Source organism: Bombus terrestris, chromosome 3, assembly GCF_910591885.1.
Source record: "Bombus terrestris chromosome 3, iyBomTerr1.2, whole genome shotgun sequence".
Classification (NCBI taxonomy): domain Eukaryota; kingdom Metazoa; phylum Arthropoda; class Insecta; order Hymenoptera; family Apidae; genus Bombus; species Bombus terrestris.
The window spans coordinates 7,390,623-7,410,650 of record NC_063271.1 but is presented as its reverse complement, the minus strand read 5'-3'; the positions used below and the strand labels follow the sequence as shown (position 1 = coordinate 7,410,650).

The 20,028-nt window shown below is 36.8% G+C and overlaps 2 protein-coding genes across 3 annotated transcripts; both read right to left on the bottom strand.

Moving 5' to 3' along the window:
• Window positions 1–1,222: 1,222 nt before the first annotated feature.
• On the bottom strand, window positions 1,223–2,989 carry LOC125384706. Its single transcript, XM_048404290.1, has one exon. It carries the CDS (start codon window positions 2,157–2,159, stop codon window positions 1,410–1,412), a length of 750 nt encoding a protein of 249 aa, XP_048260247.1. The 5' UTR covers window positions 2,160–2,989; the 3' UTR covers window positions 1,223–1,409.
• A 2,331-nt stretch (window positions 2,990–5,320) lies between these two features.
• LOC125384707 lies at window positions 5,321–7,994 on the bottom strand. Of its 2 annotated transcripts, XR_007223410.1 has the most exons (3): window positions 7,350–7,994; window positions 6,433–7,159; window positions 5,321–5,680 (listed from the first exon to the last, which is right to left on the bottom strand). XR_007223410.1 is itself a non-coding variant. In XM_048404291.1 (2 exons), exons 1-2 carry the CDS (start codon window positions 7,776–7,778, stop codon window positions 5,465–5,467), a joined length of 645 nt encoding a protein of 214 aa, XP_048260248.1. In that variant the 5' UTR covers window positions 7,779–7,986; the 3' UTR covers window positions 5,321–5,464. The 2 variants fall into 2 exon arrangements, 1 of the variants encoding a protein (XP_048260248.1); XM_048404291.1 differs by lacking the exon at window positions 6,433–7,159 and having other exon boundaries at window positions 7,350–7,986.
• Between the last annotated feature and the right edge of the window lie 12,034 nt (window positions 7,995–20,028).

Genomic DNA, 20,028 nt, shown 5'->3' with positions numbered 1-20,028 from the left:
TAAGAAACTGTTGTCATTCGATCCGACTGTATTTATTTGAGATTTATGATAGTGAGCTCGGGTTCGAGGCGACAATCAGTCGCCGAACGTAGCCGCGGTCAAAGGGATGAACGTTTTGTCTAACAAAGGCATGAAGTAATTCTATAGCTCTTCTTAAAAGAAATACTTGGGACAGGGCACGACGGTAAACGTTTCAATGGTTTCTGCTCCGTGGCTCGCCACACGTAGACTTTGTCCTTCGGGTAAGATGATTGCCAGATGCCAACGTATCTTCACAGTATATGTTTAGCTGGGCGAGGACCGGCTACGAATATTAAGTTTCAATTATACAAAGTCTTTCAAATAGACAAATAGTCTGTGCCCCAACTACGGGAAGATAAGAGAAATCTATCCTTCCATGAACGACGCTTCCCGCTAGCAACTTTTCCCAAGGACAGCTAATATCTTTCTTTAACCACCAACATGGAAATTGACCAATTAACTGCAACGTCAATTTCCCTCACCCTTCGAACGGAGACTTTTCTCCGCGAATCTGATGATCTCGTGCCCTTAGGCACACCCATCATAGATTTCTTCGACAGCGTCACCGCGACGGAGAGCCACTCTCTCTAGTGCGATCTCATCGACAATCGACCTGTCTTTCGTATACGTAATAATTGCCCCTTGCTCTAACATACAGTGTAACTTAGACGCTAACGAAGGGTAAAGTTCGTCATCCCGTTGACCGCGGATTCGTTATTGAGCCTAGGATCATTGTCATTAGCTTCTCGAGTATCTAATTATCGCGATTACTTGTCCAATTCCATCATAGTCATATTTGCACTAGTAAATATCTCCTCTACTGCATAACGATCACGTCTAGCGCCAATAGGGATTCGTTTCACGCCCTTAACCCTAACTCTAATCTTAACGCCAACCCGACATATATATATATACATACATATATATATTTTATACATACATACATATATCAATTTTTATACACACAATTATACATATTCATTTTCATTTAATATTTTCATTTAATAATTTAATAAACCTTCGACCCGCAAAGGCAAATAAATTCACGCATAACATTTCTCTTCAGCGGCATTGTTCTAGGATTGTATTTGTTGAAAGAAGGATAGCACTAAGCGCTGGAATAAAGAATAACGAATCGTTATTCTTTAACCATCGTACTTAGACACATATTTATTGAGCTACTTGTATTTTAATCGAAGTCTAATATCCTCCATCTGTAGGCGTGAATATTACTGCCGTTGTTAATGTTATTTAAGTTTTACTACTGGAAAGGACATTTAAGTTTGAAGGCCGGCAAGTCTACTGTTCTTAAAGCTGACATTTAGACATCTCACGTTGTTGTTGACTTTATTAATTTTTACGATAAAGTGCATTCTCTGGAAGAGATTTTACGATTTACGATTTTCTTTTTCATTCCTCCTTTCACCTACGATGGCTCTTAAACAAGAAACGATATCGTAACGAGAAATACAACTTACCTGAGCGTCCACTTTGGTTCCACTAGTGTTGTCCCATACGACTTTGTGTTTGACCTCGCTATTAGGGGACTTTTTACCCAACGTTTCCTTCACCGCCTTCACTACCTTCGATTTATCGAACTTGAGACTTAAACTGGCCGTTACTAAATCTTCCGGCTTCTTCGGTTGGTGTCTCTTCGTGAACCAATTCGACGGTGCCATAAAGGTCGAAATAGCGGCTTTCGAGGATCCGCTAAGCTTACTTTTAGCTCCGTGCAATGTCGACACGTCGAAGCTGTTGGAACGGAAGCTCTTCGATCGACTTCCTTTCTGTTCGGTCGTTTTTCCGGGCCAGTTTGATTTGCTATCGTCCTGCGAACTCGGCGCTTCCTCGCCGCATCGGTTGATTTCCGTCGCGGAAGACGCTAACGAGCTTAGGATCGATATCAGATCCGTATTAGAGCAGACAATGCCCGCAGCACCGGAAACGGATGCACTCGCGGCTCTTGGCAGTTCCGAGACGCGCTTTCGGAGAGAAGACGTCGGCGAAACCGACGGAGTAGGCATTTCAGAGAATCGTTGTTTCGGCTGTTGAGTGTAACGTTGAGCGGAACTGTTACCCTCCAGCGGCTGTATTTCGTACACTTGCTCCGTCGACGTCCAGTACATCCTTAAGCGCATCTGGGAAACGGATTGCTTTTATTCGAAAGACAGTTTCTTTTTTATCATAATTCGTGCGTTATGATACATGTTTCGATGATTGAGCCGTTAAGCGTGACAAAGCGACGGAATTGTTTTGCACAGAAATTCTGGTTCTAAAATTATGTTAGGGATTCTAGGGCGTAATAACATCTTGGAACGCAAAGTTATCGATGTGTCGATGAAAGTTAAGCGAGCTTTATCGAAGCACACGTTCGAGTCTTTGGGCGATTGCTAGGAATACGCGTAATGTTCTTTTCTGTGAGCTGAAAAGTTGAACGACTATAAAAGGCGTTTGTAGAGGATTTCAAATCAGAGATGGAGAGATGGAGATTTTAAATCAGTAATTAATAAAGTGAATTCATAAAATAACTTTTAAACGCATTGCTATCTAAAGTACAAATTCTTACGTTTTTAAAAATATATTCTTATAGTTATTGTATGTAACGTACTTGAATCTTTACGTGTATGGTTAAAATATTTTGTCCGCATTTTATTCAGTCATTTAAAATATCAAAGCAAACTTATTTCAAGTGAAACATAATCCTTATTCCTATAAGCAGTATTCATTACAAGAACTAATTTTACATATATAATCGTAACAAAAAAGAAACATTAAACAGGCATTTATAGTTATTGACATTTATCTTTTGTATGTTCATTTACGAGGAAATGGTACTTAATGTAAAAGCGACTGGATTTCATATTTTTAACTATTGTGTACATGTATTGAATCTTATTGTTCTTCTTAAAAATTAAAGGAATACTCATAATCCTAAAACATCCTTTCTATGTTGTACTAGATATATATACAATTAAAATGTGTAATAATGTGAATGATAAACTAGTTCGAATAATTATTTTGCTTAAACGTAAGTTAATTGAAATCAGATGAATGTTATACACGCATTATACCGTGCATTATGAACTATTGATTGATTGATGCTCATATTTAATTATTAACGAGAAAATTAGAAAAATCAGATTGAATTTAATCTGTCCTTCTTATATTTATTAAGATGAGTTCTGGGGCTTGAAACACTCGAGATTAGAAATTTTGATTAATGTTTCACATTATGACTGGACGCTTGTTGTAATATCTTTTGTACGAGATACACTATACATACACAAGATCAAAATGGAATTTCGAAACGGTCGTATCGTTCAACAAAAATCTCTTTTATCTTTGATCCTCTTCATAAAAATGCAATTCTCCTTTACAGAACATCATATAACATTTATTGTACGATATATTGTTCAATTATATTTCGAAATTTTCAGCTTCGAATCTTTGTTTAATTATACTGTAGAATTAAATATCATGCGTTATTTAAATATAGAGATAGACTAAACTTTTGTTCACATTTATTAAAGCTGTATCAACTGAGATGCTTAAATTTGCGAAATTTCATGGACTTTTATATTTAATTTTTCATCATGAATCCCGCTTTGCGATACAATACATATTAGATTTATAATATCTTAAATTTACAGTACCAATGCTGATTTTATCCGAAACTATTTGTTTGCAAATGATATCTTTCTTCGTTGGAATTACCCTTCACTTATAAATTAATAATTATTAACATTGAACAATATTGTTAAACTTCAATAAAAATAGGATCGATAACTAAATGTTAGTTAAAAAAACTTCCTATTACAGGTATAACAAATCATATTGAATTTTGTTTAGAAAACAATAATAAAAATGGGTGTCTTTTTGTGAAAATAATTTACAGCATATCACTCGACTTATTCATATAAGAGATATTAGTTTGTTTAAATACCCTGTTGCACCCTTTTATTCATTTTCAACCCAATTTTTTCACAACATTAAAAAATATTTTAAGCCCGAAGAAAAACACGAAAAACTTCTTATTAGCATGATTTCATGCTAAACATCCTCTTAAGATATTATAAATCTTTCTTGTTTACTAAAACCAGAGCCTAACTGAAATATACGAGTATCGCAACAGGATTAATCGTAATACATGATTAAATACAAGCAATATGTAAGCTATATTTTTACTTTTTACTTCAGAAATAAATATTTCACGAGCATCGTCTTTGGCTTAAGGAAAATAAACTTGTGAAATTTAATTTAAAGCTTCGTAAAACATGGAAATGTTGCAGGATAACAAATCAGAAAAGATATATTAAATAAATCACAGTTCAGGTATCTATAACATGTGATTCTCTTAACAAATCTGTTTCATTCATCAAGCAACTGCAAAATTTCCGTAAAATCAGAAGCGGTTTCACAAATTATAGGCATTCGTAAACATGATAGATAAGAGTTAGTATCGCGGCGTTTTAGAGTATCTATGAGCGTAATATGGAAAGTAAAAAGATGTACAATAAAAATAGTTCACTTTCCATTATTATACATATAACGGTTCACGAAAGTACTCGGACGCTTACAGAAACTTTCCATGAATATTTTGTTGAAGATTTTCATGAATTTCAAGATGCATTAGGCTGTCTCAAAAGTTTCTTTCGTTTTGTTCTATTACTACAAAATAGATCATACATAAATCGATAAAATAATATAAAACAAAAAGTGTCGAGCATCTATTATTTCCTTATGAAACGAAAGAAACTTTTGAAACAAATGTAAATAGGAATTATAAGATGCTTATTGATTACCATCGGTATTTGGACAGTTAATTATGTATTGTATAAATAAGTCACAATATTTTTAGAAGGAGCATTTTTACCCCTAATCAATCATATGTTTAAAAATACTCTTTACATTGTACATTAGTTTTGTTGCTATGTGTACGTCTGCAATAAGCATCTTCTAGCTTCCATATATATATTTCCAAATTAGTCTCAATTTTTACCGGTGTAATCATGATAGACACGTCTCGTTACATTGAAGTGAAGTGAAGAAAAACACTAACACACATAATATATATTCGCAAAAATCTTCTATCTAATATTTTCGTCAACTACTGTATACACATTTATTAGATATTTGTGTGAGATTAAAATCGACAGATACGATAAAAGAATATTGTAGAGGTATAGCAATAAGAAAGTACAAGGAAAGTATAGCTCGTTAATTTGAATTACACCAGATTGTCAGTCATCTATTAGGTCGTGTTAATCTCTGAATAAATTCTTAAATAAATAAGTGTTAATTAAACGAGAGAAACTTAGCATTTATTAGTATTTGTGCTTCTACATTACATAATGAATAGGTCTTTTAGGGAAGAAATTCTTAGATAAAGAAGTGTTAATTAAACTGGAGACACTTAACATTTATTAGCATTTGTTCTTCCCCATTACTTCTTGAATAGGTCCTTTAGGGAAGAACAGAGAGACGGTTCGCTGGATTCCGTCTGATTCCGATTTTGATTCTTGGTATTTGAAAACCAATTTGTCACTTTGCCTGACATTGGTTTGTTCGGAGATACCGAGGGCTTTCCGCTCGACCCGGAAGCCCCCGTATCGTTTCCCTTTTGCGCCGTTAACATCTTCTCAATTGCGCTACCAAATACCTACGGACAAAATTGTTCTTATAAATTTATGAATATTATGTGTTTACGTATTTGAATGAAAATTTTTATGAAACGAGATTTCGCGTTAAAATACGTAATAGTAAATACGATAATTTACATGTTCTTTTTACCAAGATGAAAGTGTATATGTAAATTTACTTGATGTATATGTAAATAGAAATATTTATATGTAATATTTATATGCTTGTATTTAAAATATTTTCATGCTTAAAGAATAAAGGTCATAATGTTATAAATATTTAAATCCTTGCACCTCTCCTTTATCGCGTAAGAAAGAGAAACTAAAAGTTTCACTCCAGAGAATGAGCTTCGTTCTAAAACAAATCAAATAACATATATTTCAGTATTTAACTGTTATTTAATATTCCTAATATTCCTAATAATATTTAATATTCCTATATTATTAATATAGATGAGAAGTCGATAAGATAGTTTACAATCATTAAGTACAGTATCGCAGATCCACCATCAGAGGTCAGTAATATTAAAATAAAATTCATGTTGGATTAAAAGTGTGGTTAAGTTGGGGCTAACCCCAAATTTGCAAATTTTGACCTAAGTCAAAAAGTGGCCATTTTTGCACCTCCTCGCGAACGAAAAATTCTTGTGCGACGTTTAAGAGAATTTATCAAAAAAAAAACAAAGAATTATTAGCATTTATACGAAATGTGACATGGAAGTTGAAAAAGATGAGTGTAGAGATGAAAAAATTAAGCAGAGGTCAAACTTACGCGCTACACTTGATCTTCATTTTCTTTAAATTTTGATCCAGCTGATAAATCAGTAATTAAACCAAGGGAACTAAGTTTGAAATCAAGCGAATCTGAAATACTATCAGACTGTTGCTACGTGAGAACAATAGCCATCTTGTACTTCGTATTTGCTTGATTCCAAACTCTAATCGATATACCAACAGAATTTACCAGCAAAATAATTATTCAGAGATTCTGTCGGTAAAACAATTGAAGTTTAAAATCGAACGAATCCGAATTACTGCGAGATCGTTGGTGGCTATTGTTCTCGTAGCAACGAACTGATAGTACTTCAGATTCGTTTGATTTCAAACTACAATTGACTTATCAATAGAGTTGTCGAAGAATTATTTTGTCGATATCGGTGTAGAACAATAGCCAACAACGATCTCGCTGTACTTCATATTTCCTCTATTACAAACGTCGATTCATTTACCAGCAGAGCATCTGAAGAATTATTTCACATGGATCATGTAGAAAAAAAACGAACACGAAAATGGAACTGTAATAACATTTTTTATTCCTTGTTGAGAGCCGTTCTTAAACATTTTGCAGGAATTTTCCCTTCGCAAGAAGATCGACAAATAACCACTTTTGACGCTCTGTTTTCATCCCATATGAATTTTATCTTTAATATTACCGATTGATAATAATGTCACTGCGATATTGTCCGCAATGATTGCAAATTATCTTCTCCACGTTTCACCTATATCGATAATACAGAATATCAAACAACAATTATTTAATTTCGCGTTGTTGTTGACTTTATTAATTTTTACGATAAAGTGCATTCTCTGGAAGAGATTTTACGATTTACGATTTTCTTTTTCATTCCTCCTTTCACCTACGATGGCTCTTAAACAAGAAACGATATCGTAACGAGAAATACAACTTACCTGAGCGTCCACTTTGGTTCCACTAGTGTTGTCCCATACGACCTCGCTATTAGGGGACTTTTTACCGAACATTTTCTTCACCGCCTTCACTACCTTCAATTCATCGAACCTAAGACTTGAACTGGCCGTTGCTAAATCTTCCGGCTTCTTCGACATTTCCGTCGCGGAAGACCCTACCGAGCTTAGGATCGATATCAGATCCCTATTAGAGCAGACCATGCCCGCAGCACCGAAAACGGGTGCTCTCGCGGCTCTTGGCAGTTCCGAGACGCGCTTTCGGAGAGAAGACGTCGGCGAAACCGACGGAGTAGGCATTTCAGAGAATCGTTGTTTCGGCTGTTGAGTGTAACGTTGAGCGGAACTGTTACCCTCCAGCGGCTGTATTTCGTACACTTGCTCCGTCGACGTCCAGTACATCCTTAAGCGCATCTGGGAAACGGATTGCTTTTATTCGAAAGACAGTTTCTTTTTTATCATAATTCGTGCGTTATGATACATGTTTCGATGATTGAGCCGTTAAGCGTGACAAAGCGACGGAATTGTCTTGCACAGAAATTCTGGTTCTAAAATTATGTTAGGGATTCTAGGGCGTAATAACATCTTGGAACGCAAAGTTATCGATGTGTCGATGAAAGTTAAGCGAGCTTTATCGAAGCACACGTTCGAGTCTTTGGGCGATTGCTAGGAATACGCGTAATGTTCTTTTCTGTGAGCTGAAAAGTTGAACGACTATAAAAGGCGTTTGTAGAGGATTTCAAAGCGGAAGAAGAGGCAGATTATTTAATACATAATATCTTCCTTTATAATATATCTAATATCCTAATAATTAGATGAACGTAATACAAATGTTTAGAATCAGAAATTATCTGTTTATATAGAGATCTGTTTGATGCAAGATCTAAAATCAGTCAAATCGGATTGTATGGATTGTGTATTTGTCTGTGTTAATCCTTTGACGTCGATACCAACGATGTATATAGCGAATGGCGGTTATCAGCTAAGATTATGAGCACGTACGCAAATAGACTAGAATATTTTGCAAGAATGAAATGTCTCGGTATGGTACGCTTTAATCTATCTATCCAAGTCAAAATAAGTAAAAAAATCGCGTGGCAATCAACATATTTAAAAAAAAAAAAAAAGAGGAGAAACAGATGCTTCTGATTGTTTTTTAGTGCATTTTCATAAAATCTTCTAAATGTTTAATTCTCATAGAATAAAAGGGAGAGTATACGTTTGAATCTCAGCAGATTTTATTAATTCTTTGAAACCATAAATACAATATGAGTATTACATCAACTTTAGTTCATACATGTAACAACATATTATTCTGCACGTAACAGTTACATTTAATGAAACATTTACTTATCCAATAAATCCATATTCTCTACTAAACGTTCGTTTATTAATAAAACTGCCATAATCGTCCACGCATTGTTCGCTTCCTTAATTATTTTTCAAAGTATAACGATAATCAATGATGCAACAGAAATATCACGAAACATCCCAACAATCTTACATGAGATTTTAGCTGTTTTTACTATACAAATTAAGTCATTATTAAAATAAGTCATTATAATAATATATATATATATATATGTCGGAGATGAAAGAACACCGGAACGTTCCCTTTGGAACTTTGGGAAGACCCCTAGTATTGAAATTTAGATTTCACCATAGCCGTATTAAGAAACTGTTGTCATTCGATCCGACTGTATTTATTTGAGATTTATGATAGTGAGCTCGGGTTCGAGGCGACAATCAGTCGCCGAACGTAGCCGCGGTCAAAGGGATGAACGTTTTGTCTAACAAAGGCATGAAGTAATTCTATAGCTCTTCTTAAAAGAAATACTTGGGACAGGGCACGACGGTAAACGTTTCAATGGTTTCTGCTCCGTGGCTCGCCACACGTAGACTTTGTCCTTCGGGTAAGATGATTGCCAGATGCCAACGTATCTTCACAGTATATGTTTAGCTGGGCGAGGACCGGCTACGAATATTAAGTTTCAATTATACAAAGTCTTTCAAATAGACAAATAGTCTGTGCCCCAACTACGGGAAGATAAGAGAAATCTATCCTTCCACGAACGACGCTTCCCGCTAGCAACTTTTCCCAAGGACAGCTAATATCTTTCTCTAACCACCAACATGGAAATTGACCAATTAACAGCAGCGTCAATTTCTCTCAACCTTCGAACGGAGACTTTTCTCCGCGAATCCGATGATCTCGTGCCTTTTTTTTTTTTTTTTTTTTGCGTGGGGAGGGGAAAATGCTATTACGCATGCCCAGTGACCCGCATCACTGGGTTATGTGGGAGTCGGTCGGTTGTCGTTGCCATACCCACTAAAAACCCCTCCTCCTTCTTCCTCCGCTTAGAGGGCAGACAACCCCGGTAAAACCTGTCGGCAGTCATCAGGGTTGTCCTTTCGTGCCCCGTTGTATCTACTTCTTCGGGCAGTTACTGCTCATGTCGTCCTCTCAGCCAGTTCAGAATACTGGGCTGGTCAGGAGACCAGCAGTTTTTCGTTGTTTCGTGTTCTTGCCCTCATTGCTCCGCGTAGTTGTTGTTTCGCTCGTTCTCCTTCTTGCCTCTTCCCAGGCCCTCGCTGTCACCCTCCTGTGACACATGACGGTCTTGCAGAATTGCCTGAATTTATTCCAGCTCTCGTTCTTGGCGGTCACCGTGGCGATCAGATTGCCCACGTCTATCTTCCCGCCCAGAGCGTTCTCCAGCTCGATCCTTCTGTCCGTCCACTTCGGGCACGCGAAGAGGGCGTGCTCTGCATCGTCGTTCGGGTCTACACAGTCGAGACAGTTGCTGTCGCTGTCCTTGCCAATCCTTTTCCTATAGACACCGAAGCTCCCATGCCCGGTTAGCAGCTGCATGGTGTGGTGATCGATGTCTATCTTCTTTTTGGTAAATAGCAGCGCACTCGGTATTAATTTCTTTGTGATATTTTCCTTTTTGTAGTTGTTCCACTCCTTCTGCCAGTCCTCTTGGGCCTTCTTGCGAATCGCCTCCAGTTCCTCCTTCAGCTTGCAGCCGTCATCCGTGCCAATCCTGGACCCATGGATCTTGTTCCTCTCGTAGGTCTCTCCGAGCATCTTTATCTTTATGTAAATCGGGAGATTCCCGGTCAACACGCAAAGTGCCGCGTGGGAGACGGTACGGTATGCCGTCGTTGTTATGCACAGGGCCGTTCGTTGTGCTCGTTTCAGCTTTTTCCTGTTCTTATCGGTATTCGCTGCTCTAGCCCACACCGGTGCTCCGTAAGTTACGATGGACTCCCACACATTGTAGTAGAGCCTACGAGCCAAGCTGGGCGGCCCGTTGATGTTGGGTAGAATTCCCCTAAGGGCTCCTATTAACTTGTCGGCTCTATTACACACCATCTCGATATGCGCACTGAACCTCCGACTGGAGTCGATGACGACTACGAGATCTCGTGCCCTTAGGCACACCCATCATAGATTTCTTCGACAGCGTCACCGCGACGGAGAGCCATTCTCTCTAGTGCGATCTCATCGGCAATCGACCTGTCTTTCGTATACGTAATAATTGCCCCTTGCTCTAGCATACAGTGTAACTTAGACGCTAACGAAGGGTAAAGTTCGTCATCCCGTTGACCGCGGATTCGTTATTGAGCCTAGGATCACTGTCATTAGCTTCTCGAGTATCTAATTATCGCGATTACTTGTCCAATTCCTTCATAGTCATATTTGCACTAGTAAATATCTCCTCTACTGCATAACGATCACGTCTAGCGCCAATAGGGATTCGTTTCACGCCCTTAACCCTAACTCTAATCTTAACGCCAACCCGACATATATATATATACATACATACATATATCAATTTTTATACACACAATTATACATATTCATTTTCTTAAAAATTAAAGGAATACTCATAATCCTAAAACATCCTTTCTATGTTGTACTAGATATATATACAATTAAAATGTGTAATAATGTGAATGATAAACTAGTTCGAATAATTATTTTGCTTAAACGTAAGTTAATTGAAATAAGATGAATGTTATACACGCATTATACCGTGCATTATGAACTATTGATTGATTGATGCTCATATTTAATTATTAACGAGAAAATTAGAAAAATCAGATTGAATTTAATCTGTCCTTCTTATATTTATTAAGATGAGTTCTGGGGCTTGAAACACTCGAGATTAGAAATTTTGATTAATGTTTCACATTATGACTGGACGCTTGTTGTAATATCTTTTGTACGAGATACACTATACATACACAAGATTAAAACATTAGATAACATTAAAAAATATTTTAAGCCCGAAGAAAAACACGAAAAACTTCTTATTAGCATGATTTCATGCTAAACATCCTCTTAAGATATTATAAATCTTTCTTGTTTACTAAAACCAGAGCCTAACTGAAATATACGAGTATCGCAACAGGATTAATCGTAATACATGATTAAATACAAGCAATATGTAAGCTATATTTTTACTTTTTACTTCAGAAATAAATATTTCACGAGCATCGTCTTTGGCTTAAGGAAAATAAACTTGTGAAATTTAATTTAAAGCTTCGTAAAACATGGAAATGTTGCAGGATAACAAATCAGAAAAGATATATTAAATAAATCACAGTTCAGGTATCTATAACATGTGATTCTCTTAACAAATCTGTTTCATTCATCAAGCAACTGCAAAATTTCCGTAAAATCAGAAGCGGTTTCACAAATTATAGGCATTCGTAAACATGATAGATAAGAGTTAGTATCGCGGCGTTTTAGAGTATCTATGAGCGTAATATGGAAAGTAAAAAGGTGTACAATAAAAATAGTTCACTTTCCATTATTATACATATAACGGTTCACGAAAGTACTCGGACGCTTACAGAAACTTTCCATGAATATTTTGTTGAAGATTTTCATGAATTTCAAGATGCATTAGGCTGTCTCAAAAGTTTCTTTCGTTTTGTTCTATTACTACAAAATAGATCATACATAAATCGATAAAATAATATAAAACAAAAAGTGTCGAGCATCTATTATTTCCTTATGAAACGAAAGAAACTTTTGAAACAAATGTAAATAGGAATTATAAGATGCTTATTGATTACCATCGGTATTTGGACAGTTAATTATGTATTGTATAAATAAGTCACAATATTTTTAGAAGGAGCATTTTTACCCCTAATCAATCATATGTTTAAAAATACTCTTTACATTGTACATTAGTTTTGTTGCTATGTGTACGTCTGCAATAAGCATCTTCTAGCTTCCATATATATATTTCCAAATTAGTCTCAATTTTTACCGGTGTAATCATGATAGACACGTCTCGTTACATTGAAGTGAAGTGAAGAAAAACACTAACACACATAATATATATTCGCAAAATATATATTCGTTCTATTGCAATAGTTTTTAGTGTGTCCGTATTGTTGGCACCTTATGCATTGTGGGATTTCTTTTTTATGTCTGGGTGGCTCCACTTTTACTATTGTGTTTAGTAATTTTTCTATATCGTATATTTCTTTGTTGTTGTTTTTAGGTTCTAGTTCAACTAGAAATAGCGGTAACGGTTGTTTGGTATCGTATTTGTTGATGTTATTAATTGACCTTATCTGGTGTCCGATTTTTGCCAGTTCTTCACTTATTTTTCCGGTATTTGTTTTGGGTGTAGTCCCCTGATTACTGCTTTGTAGCTTTTGTCAGTTTTGAGTTGAAAAGTGTGATACACTGCGTTTTTTTCCTTTAGTGATCTTGTAATTTTTCTGAATATTTCTGGGGTGTTGGTTTGCACTTTCACTTGGTCTATTTTTATCTGTTTGATGACATAGTTGTCTTTCCCTGCGGTGTTGTTTAGTAGTTCGATGAGGGTGTCAATTATTTTCGCGTCTATGTATATCGGTGGTGGTTTGAGAGTGCGGTTTATCGGACTTTCCGTTGGGTCCGTTGCTGCCTCTTCTGGCGGTGTGCTGAATGCATTATGCAGTTTGATATCTGGTAGCCATTTTTTTTCATATGTATCGATTTTCCTCGCACTTGCGAGTGGGGTTACCTTCCGTTTTTTGCTGGAGGTTACCACCGTCCAGTTTTCTTCCTGGTGTATTGGTATGTTTTGTTCCCCGTCGGATTGTATTGTTTCCATAATATCATCATTTTTCTCTACATATGTAGAGTTTGTAGCTTTATTTGTGGAAAATGTTTACCGGAGTTAATTATTTTTATTGGTGGAATCTGCATGATTCCATGTTTTGTCTATTTTTGGCGTTAACTTTATCCCTTCTCTTCCCTCTTGCCGCACTTCACTAGAGTACAGTTTCGTACATCCGTTTAGGTCGCCTGCCCAGGGGGAACTGACATCTTTTTTGTCGTAATTTTGTTTGTTGATTTCGAAATTTCTTGCTGAATCTTTAAATGTTTCTTTCCTATCTCTTTTTAAGTTTATCTTCTTCTCTGTTATTCCCTTAGGGATGATTTCGATCATTTTCCCATACAGTAAGTGATTTGGGGCAAATCCCGTTACACTGTGTCTGGTGTTATTGTATTCTTCTACGCTTTTTCTGCGATTTTTGTCCAGTTTCTTTTTTTTTTCGAATTGATCTTGCATCTGATTCTGTTTACTAATGTTTGATTTACCCTCTCGTTTAGTCCATTGGAGGATGGACAGTCTGTCGCGGTGAAAATTAATTTAATGTTTTTCTCTCTCGCGTACTCTTGAATTTCCTTAAATGTCATCACTGGGTATCGGTCTGCAAGGATAATTTTTATGGAGTCAGTTTCTCCTGTCGTGTTTATAAGTTTTATGATATCTTCCGCGCGTTGTGTCATAGATACAGACATAAAAGCAGCTCTTCAGAAAACGATTTATGGATATATGCATGTACTTCTTTGGTGAGATGTTGGAAAAACCTCGAACTGTATCGAGTGACATTATTTCAAACGGTTTCCTCGCTGGTCCTAGTCTCCACAACCCCGATCGGTCTAGTCGTTCCTCTTTAATTCCTAGAAGTTTCTAATTGTTTGCAGCATCTGTCGGCTATTCGGTCCATATTTTGGAAATAATAAAAGGATGGGATCTGTTCAATATGTGGTTGCTTCTAACAAAGCGAAAGAAATCACGCACCGTCTTTATGATAAGGTCTTTCGGATTTTTCATATATTCTTTGTTTTCTTTTTGATTTCGCATTATGTCTTGTTTTTTTATAATATTTGCTACATTCAAAACCTCTTCTTCGTTCTCAGAACTTTCTAAGACGGGGTTCCTGGATAGTGCGACTGCCTCTGTTGTGTTTTCCTAGTGAGTAGATGATTTTGAAGTCTTACTGCGATAAGTGCATCAGGTCTCCTAAAGTTTCATCGGTTCTGCTTTGATTCTCATTGATTCTAACGGTTTATGGTCTGAAAGGACAGTGAAGTATCTACCGATTAACCAATGCTGCCAGTACTGAATCGCCTCTTTGCCTAATTTCGCCTAATTTCGCCTAATTCCCATAAAAAAGGAGGACCGAGAGAAGACAGCCTTCATAACACAAAATGGACACTGGCAATGGAAAACCATAAGAAAAGAAGGATTCAGATTGAAACTAGCCAAATGCAAGATCGAGAAAGACGGCGTGAGACCAGGAGAAGATAACCTAAAGGCGATAAACGATTTCGAACGCCCAAGAAATAAGAAGAATGCGAGGCAACCACTCGGAAAGATCTGGAATGAAGATTGTGAAAAGCCAAGAAGAAAGCGATCCACCTTGAATATCCTGCTATTAAAGAGGCGATTCAGTACTGGCAGCATTGGTTAATCGGTAGATACTTCACTGTTCTTTCAGACCATAAACCGTTGGAATCAATGAGAATAAGCAAGAACCGATTGAACTTTAGGAGACCTGATGCACTACTTGTCGCAGTACGACTTCAAAATCATCTACTCACTAGGAAAACACAACATAGAGGCAGTCGCACTATCCAGGAACCCCGTCTTAGAAAGTTTTGAGAACGAAGAAGAGGTGCATGACTTCTTTCGCTTTGTTGGAAGCAATCATATATTGAAAAAAATCCCACCCTTTTATTATTTTAAAAATATGGACCGAACTATCGACAAATGCTGCAAACAATGTGAAACTTTTAGGAATTAAAGCGGAATGAGGAGATCGATCCGGTTTATGTGAAGACTAAGACCAGCGAGGAAACCGTTTGAAATAATGTCATTCAATATGGTCCGAGGTTTTTCCAGCAATAACTCACCACAGAAATATATGCATATACTCATAAATCGTTTCCCAAGAGCTGCTTTTATGTCTGTATCTAAGACACAACGCGCGGAAGATATCATAAAACTTATAAACACGACAGGAGAAACTGACTCCATAAAAATTGTCCTTGCAGACCGATACCGAGCGATGAAATCCAAGGAAATTCAAAAGTACGCGAGAGAGAAAAACATTAAATTAATTTTCACCTTGACAGACTGTCCATCCTCCAATGGACTAAACGAGAGGGTAAATCAAACATTAGTAAACAGAATCAGGTGCAAGATCAATTCGGAAAAAAAAAAAGAAACTGGACAAAAATCGCAGAAAAAAGCGTAGAAGAATACAGTAACACCAGACATAGTGTAACGGGATTTGCCCCAAATCACTTACTGTATGGGAAAATGACCGAAATCATCCCCAAGGAAATGACAGAGAAGAAGCTAAACTTAAAAAGAGATAGGGAAGAAACCTTTAAAGATTCAGCGAGAAATTTTGAAATCAACAAACAAAAATACGACAATAAAAGATGTTAGTTCCGCCTGGGCAGGCGACCTAAACGGACGTGCGAAACAGTGCTCCGGTGAAAGTGCGGCAAGATGGAAGAGAAAGGGACAAAGTTAACGCCAAAAATAGACAAAACGTGGAATCATACAGATTCCACCAATAAAAATAATTAACTCCGGTAAACATTTTCCACAAATAAAGCTACAAACTCTACATATGTAGAGAAAAATGATGATATTATGGAAACAACACAATCCGACGGGGAACAAAACATACCAATACACCAGGAAGAAAGCTGGACGGTGGCAACCTCCAGCAAAAAACGGAAGGTAACCCCGCTCGCAAGGGCGATGAAAATTGATACATATGAAAAAAAATGGCTACCAGATATCAAACTGCATAATGCATTCAGCGCACTGCCAGAAGAGGCAGCAACGGACCCAACAGAAAGTCCGACAAACCTATTCCCAAACCACCACCGATATACATAGATGCGAAAATAATTGACCCCCTCATCGAACTACTAAATAACCCCGCAGGGAAAGACAACTATGTCATCAAACAGATAAAAATAGACCAGATGAAAGTGCAAACCAACACCCCAGAAATATTCAGAAAAATTACAAGATCACTAAAGGAAAAAAACGCAGCGTATCACACTTTTCAACTCAAAACTGACAAAAGCTACAAAGTAGTAATCAGGGGACTACACCCAAAACAAATACCGGAAAAATAAGTGAAGAACTGGCAAAAATCGGACACCAGGTAAGGTCAATTAATAACATTAACAAATACGATACCAAACAACCGTTACCGCTATTCCTAGTTGAACTAGAACCTAGAAACAATAACAAGGAAATATACGATATAGAAAAATTACTAAACACAATAGTAACAGTGGAACCACCAAGACACAAAAAAGATATACCTCAATGCATACGGTGTCAACAATACGGACACACTAAAAATTATTGCAACAGAAGCCCAGCTTGCGTCAAGTGCGCAAAAAACCATTTAACTATACACTGTCCATATTCTGGAAAAATAGAAGAAGTTAAATGCTACAACCGTAACGGAAACCATTCAGCCAGCTATAAAGGATGTGAAGTAAGAAAACAATTACAACGTAAACTGTTCCCGCCCCTACGAAGCAGAACAATCACTAACACACAAGCCCAACAGGACAGCACAAAACCTGAAATAATACCAAATACAGAGCAAGCAACAAACACCAAACCCATCAGTACCAACACCATTGGTGGTTTAAGCTACGCTCAAGTAACCAGCCAATCAACACATACACACAACCAATACCACAGCAATTGTAACAATGACACTGCAGAAATCAAAGAACTGCTCAAACAATCCATAAAGAACACCGAAATGCTAACCAGGATGATAAGCGAACAAAACGCAGTACTCAGACAGCAAACTCAACAAATCACAGTCATGCTACAACTAATTACAAACGTGCTAAGCAAAAAATAAAAAACGGACACTCTAAAAATAGCAGCCTGGAACTCAAGCGGCCTACTGTTGGGAATATGATACATTTACACTGTACATGTGAATGTGTGTGTAAGCGTCAGAGGACGTCCGGGTCTTGGTTGAGACAAAAGACAAGTGTCGTTAGAAGCATCTGGAAGAGTCGGTTGACAACAGGCGTGCGTGCGAGTAGGATTTTGAGGTCTTAAGAGTATAAGATATATGTATAACAGTTGTGTGCTAAATAAAGGGAATTATTTGTATTTCCGAATCCATTCTATATCTTTTCATGGTAGCAGAGCGTGGTTCATAATTTTGCAAGTTATTTTAGTGCCTGTTTTTCAATATTGCGAGTTAGTTCGAGTGAGTTCTCAGTAAGGAAAGAAACGTTCAAAGGTTACAAAGAGGAAATATACACTTCGAGCACGTAGGAACGCTTGAGTAAGAGATAAGGAATCATTTAAAATGGAGAGATCGGAAATCATGATACCTATTTTCGATGGTGAGGATTACGGTATGTGGAAGCAAAGAATAACGATGTTTCTCAGATATAAAGAATGCGAGATTGTCACAACTAGGGTGAAGACAGAAACAGACAATGAAGACTGGGACAAAAAGGATTTGAAGGCAATAAATATAATTTATAGTGCCGTCACAAATAGACAATTGGAATATATTAGAGAAGAAAAAACGGCGTATGAGATAGTAAAAAAGTTTGATGAAATGTACTTGAAAGAGTCGACGGCACTACAGATCGTATGCAGAAGGAGATTGGAGAAGATAAGACTTGAGAACTACACTGATTCAGCATCGTTTTTTAGTGATTTCGAAAAATTAATAAACGAATTAAAATGTGCGGGTGCACAAGTGAGTGAGAGGGAAAAACTAAATTACATGCTGAATACGTTACCCGAAGAATACACCTACATAGCGGATATAGTAGATGCATTGAAAGCAGAAAATCAAACGGTAGCGTATGTAAAAAATAAAATTGAAATAGCGGAGAAGAAAAATAAGTCCAATCGAGGAGAAATGCAAACCAACGCCTTTTCTGCAAAAAAGGAAGGATGCTTCAGATGTGGAAGAGTAGGACATTTTGCGAGAGAGTGTCAAAATGGCGTCGAAGCGGGAAGCAGTAACAGTTTTTGGCGTGGGTCAACACGTGGTCGCAGCAGAGGAAGAGGAAACAAAGGAAATACGAGCAGGGGACGTCGAAATTTCCATCGTCAATCAACAACCGGCACGAGCGAGCATGGTAACTCAAGATCAGGCATATGGATAGCAACGGCGCACGCAGCACACAGTGGCGAGGCGAACGAGATAAGTAATAATGAAGTAATGTGGCTATTAGATAGCGGTTGCACAGATCACATAATTAACAACGTAAATTATTTCGATAAATCTATTGACCTTAAAGAACCGGTAAATATATATTTAGGCGATAATAGATCGATAAAGGCAACAAAAGTAGGGAATGTTATAAGTTATTTTGAAGCATTTGGAAAGCAAAATGAAATAAATATGAATAATGTTTTTTACGCGAAAGAAATGTCCGCAAACTTGATTAGTTTAGGCAAGTTAACAGATAATAAGAATACGGTTATTTCAAAAGGAAATATTGCAAAAGTAATAGATGAGGACAATAAGTTTACAGCGGTAGCGGTTAAAGAAAAGGGAACATATAGAATGAAAAGTATATTGAAAGGGAAGGAGCACTTAGCAAACAGCGCCGAACGTAGTGGTATGAGTAAAAAGGAAAGATGGCATAGGATGTTAGGACACGTAAATTTTAAATATTTAAATATTTTGGGTAAAGAGCAGCTAGTTACTGGTATACCGAATGAATTTGAGAAGGAATTTTTGAAATGTAGGGTGTGTATAGAAAGTAAAATGCACAATTTACCATTCAAAGATAATCGAACCAAGGCTAGGGAGATAATGGAAATTATTCATACGGACGTGTGCGGTCCCTTTAAGACTACCGGATTCAATGAAGAGAAATATTTCATCTCATTTATCGATGATTATAGCAAAATAGCTAGAATTTATTGTATAAAATCAAAGGGTGAGGTTTTTGATTGTTTCGTACAGTTTGTAAATGAAGCCGAGAATTTAACGGGCAAGAAGTTAAAAATATTGAGATGTGATAATGGAAAAGAGTATTTGAATAATCGAATTTATAAATTTGCTAGGGATAAAGGTATCAGAATAAATAATTGCCCAACCTACGTACATGAATTAAACGGAACTGCGGAAAGGTATAATAGAACAGTTATGGACATGGCGCGTTGCTTGTTAGCGGAAGCGAAAGTACATAAAAGGTACTGGCCGGAAATAGTTTGTACAGCGGTATATTTGAAAAATCGAATACTGGCAAATACTATAGAGAGAAAGACACCTTTTGAAATATTCTTCGGGAGAAAACCAAGCGTTGAAAATCTACATTTAT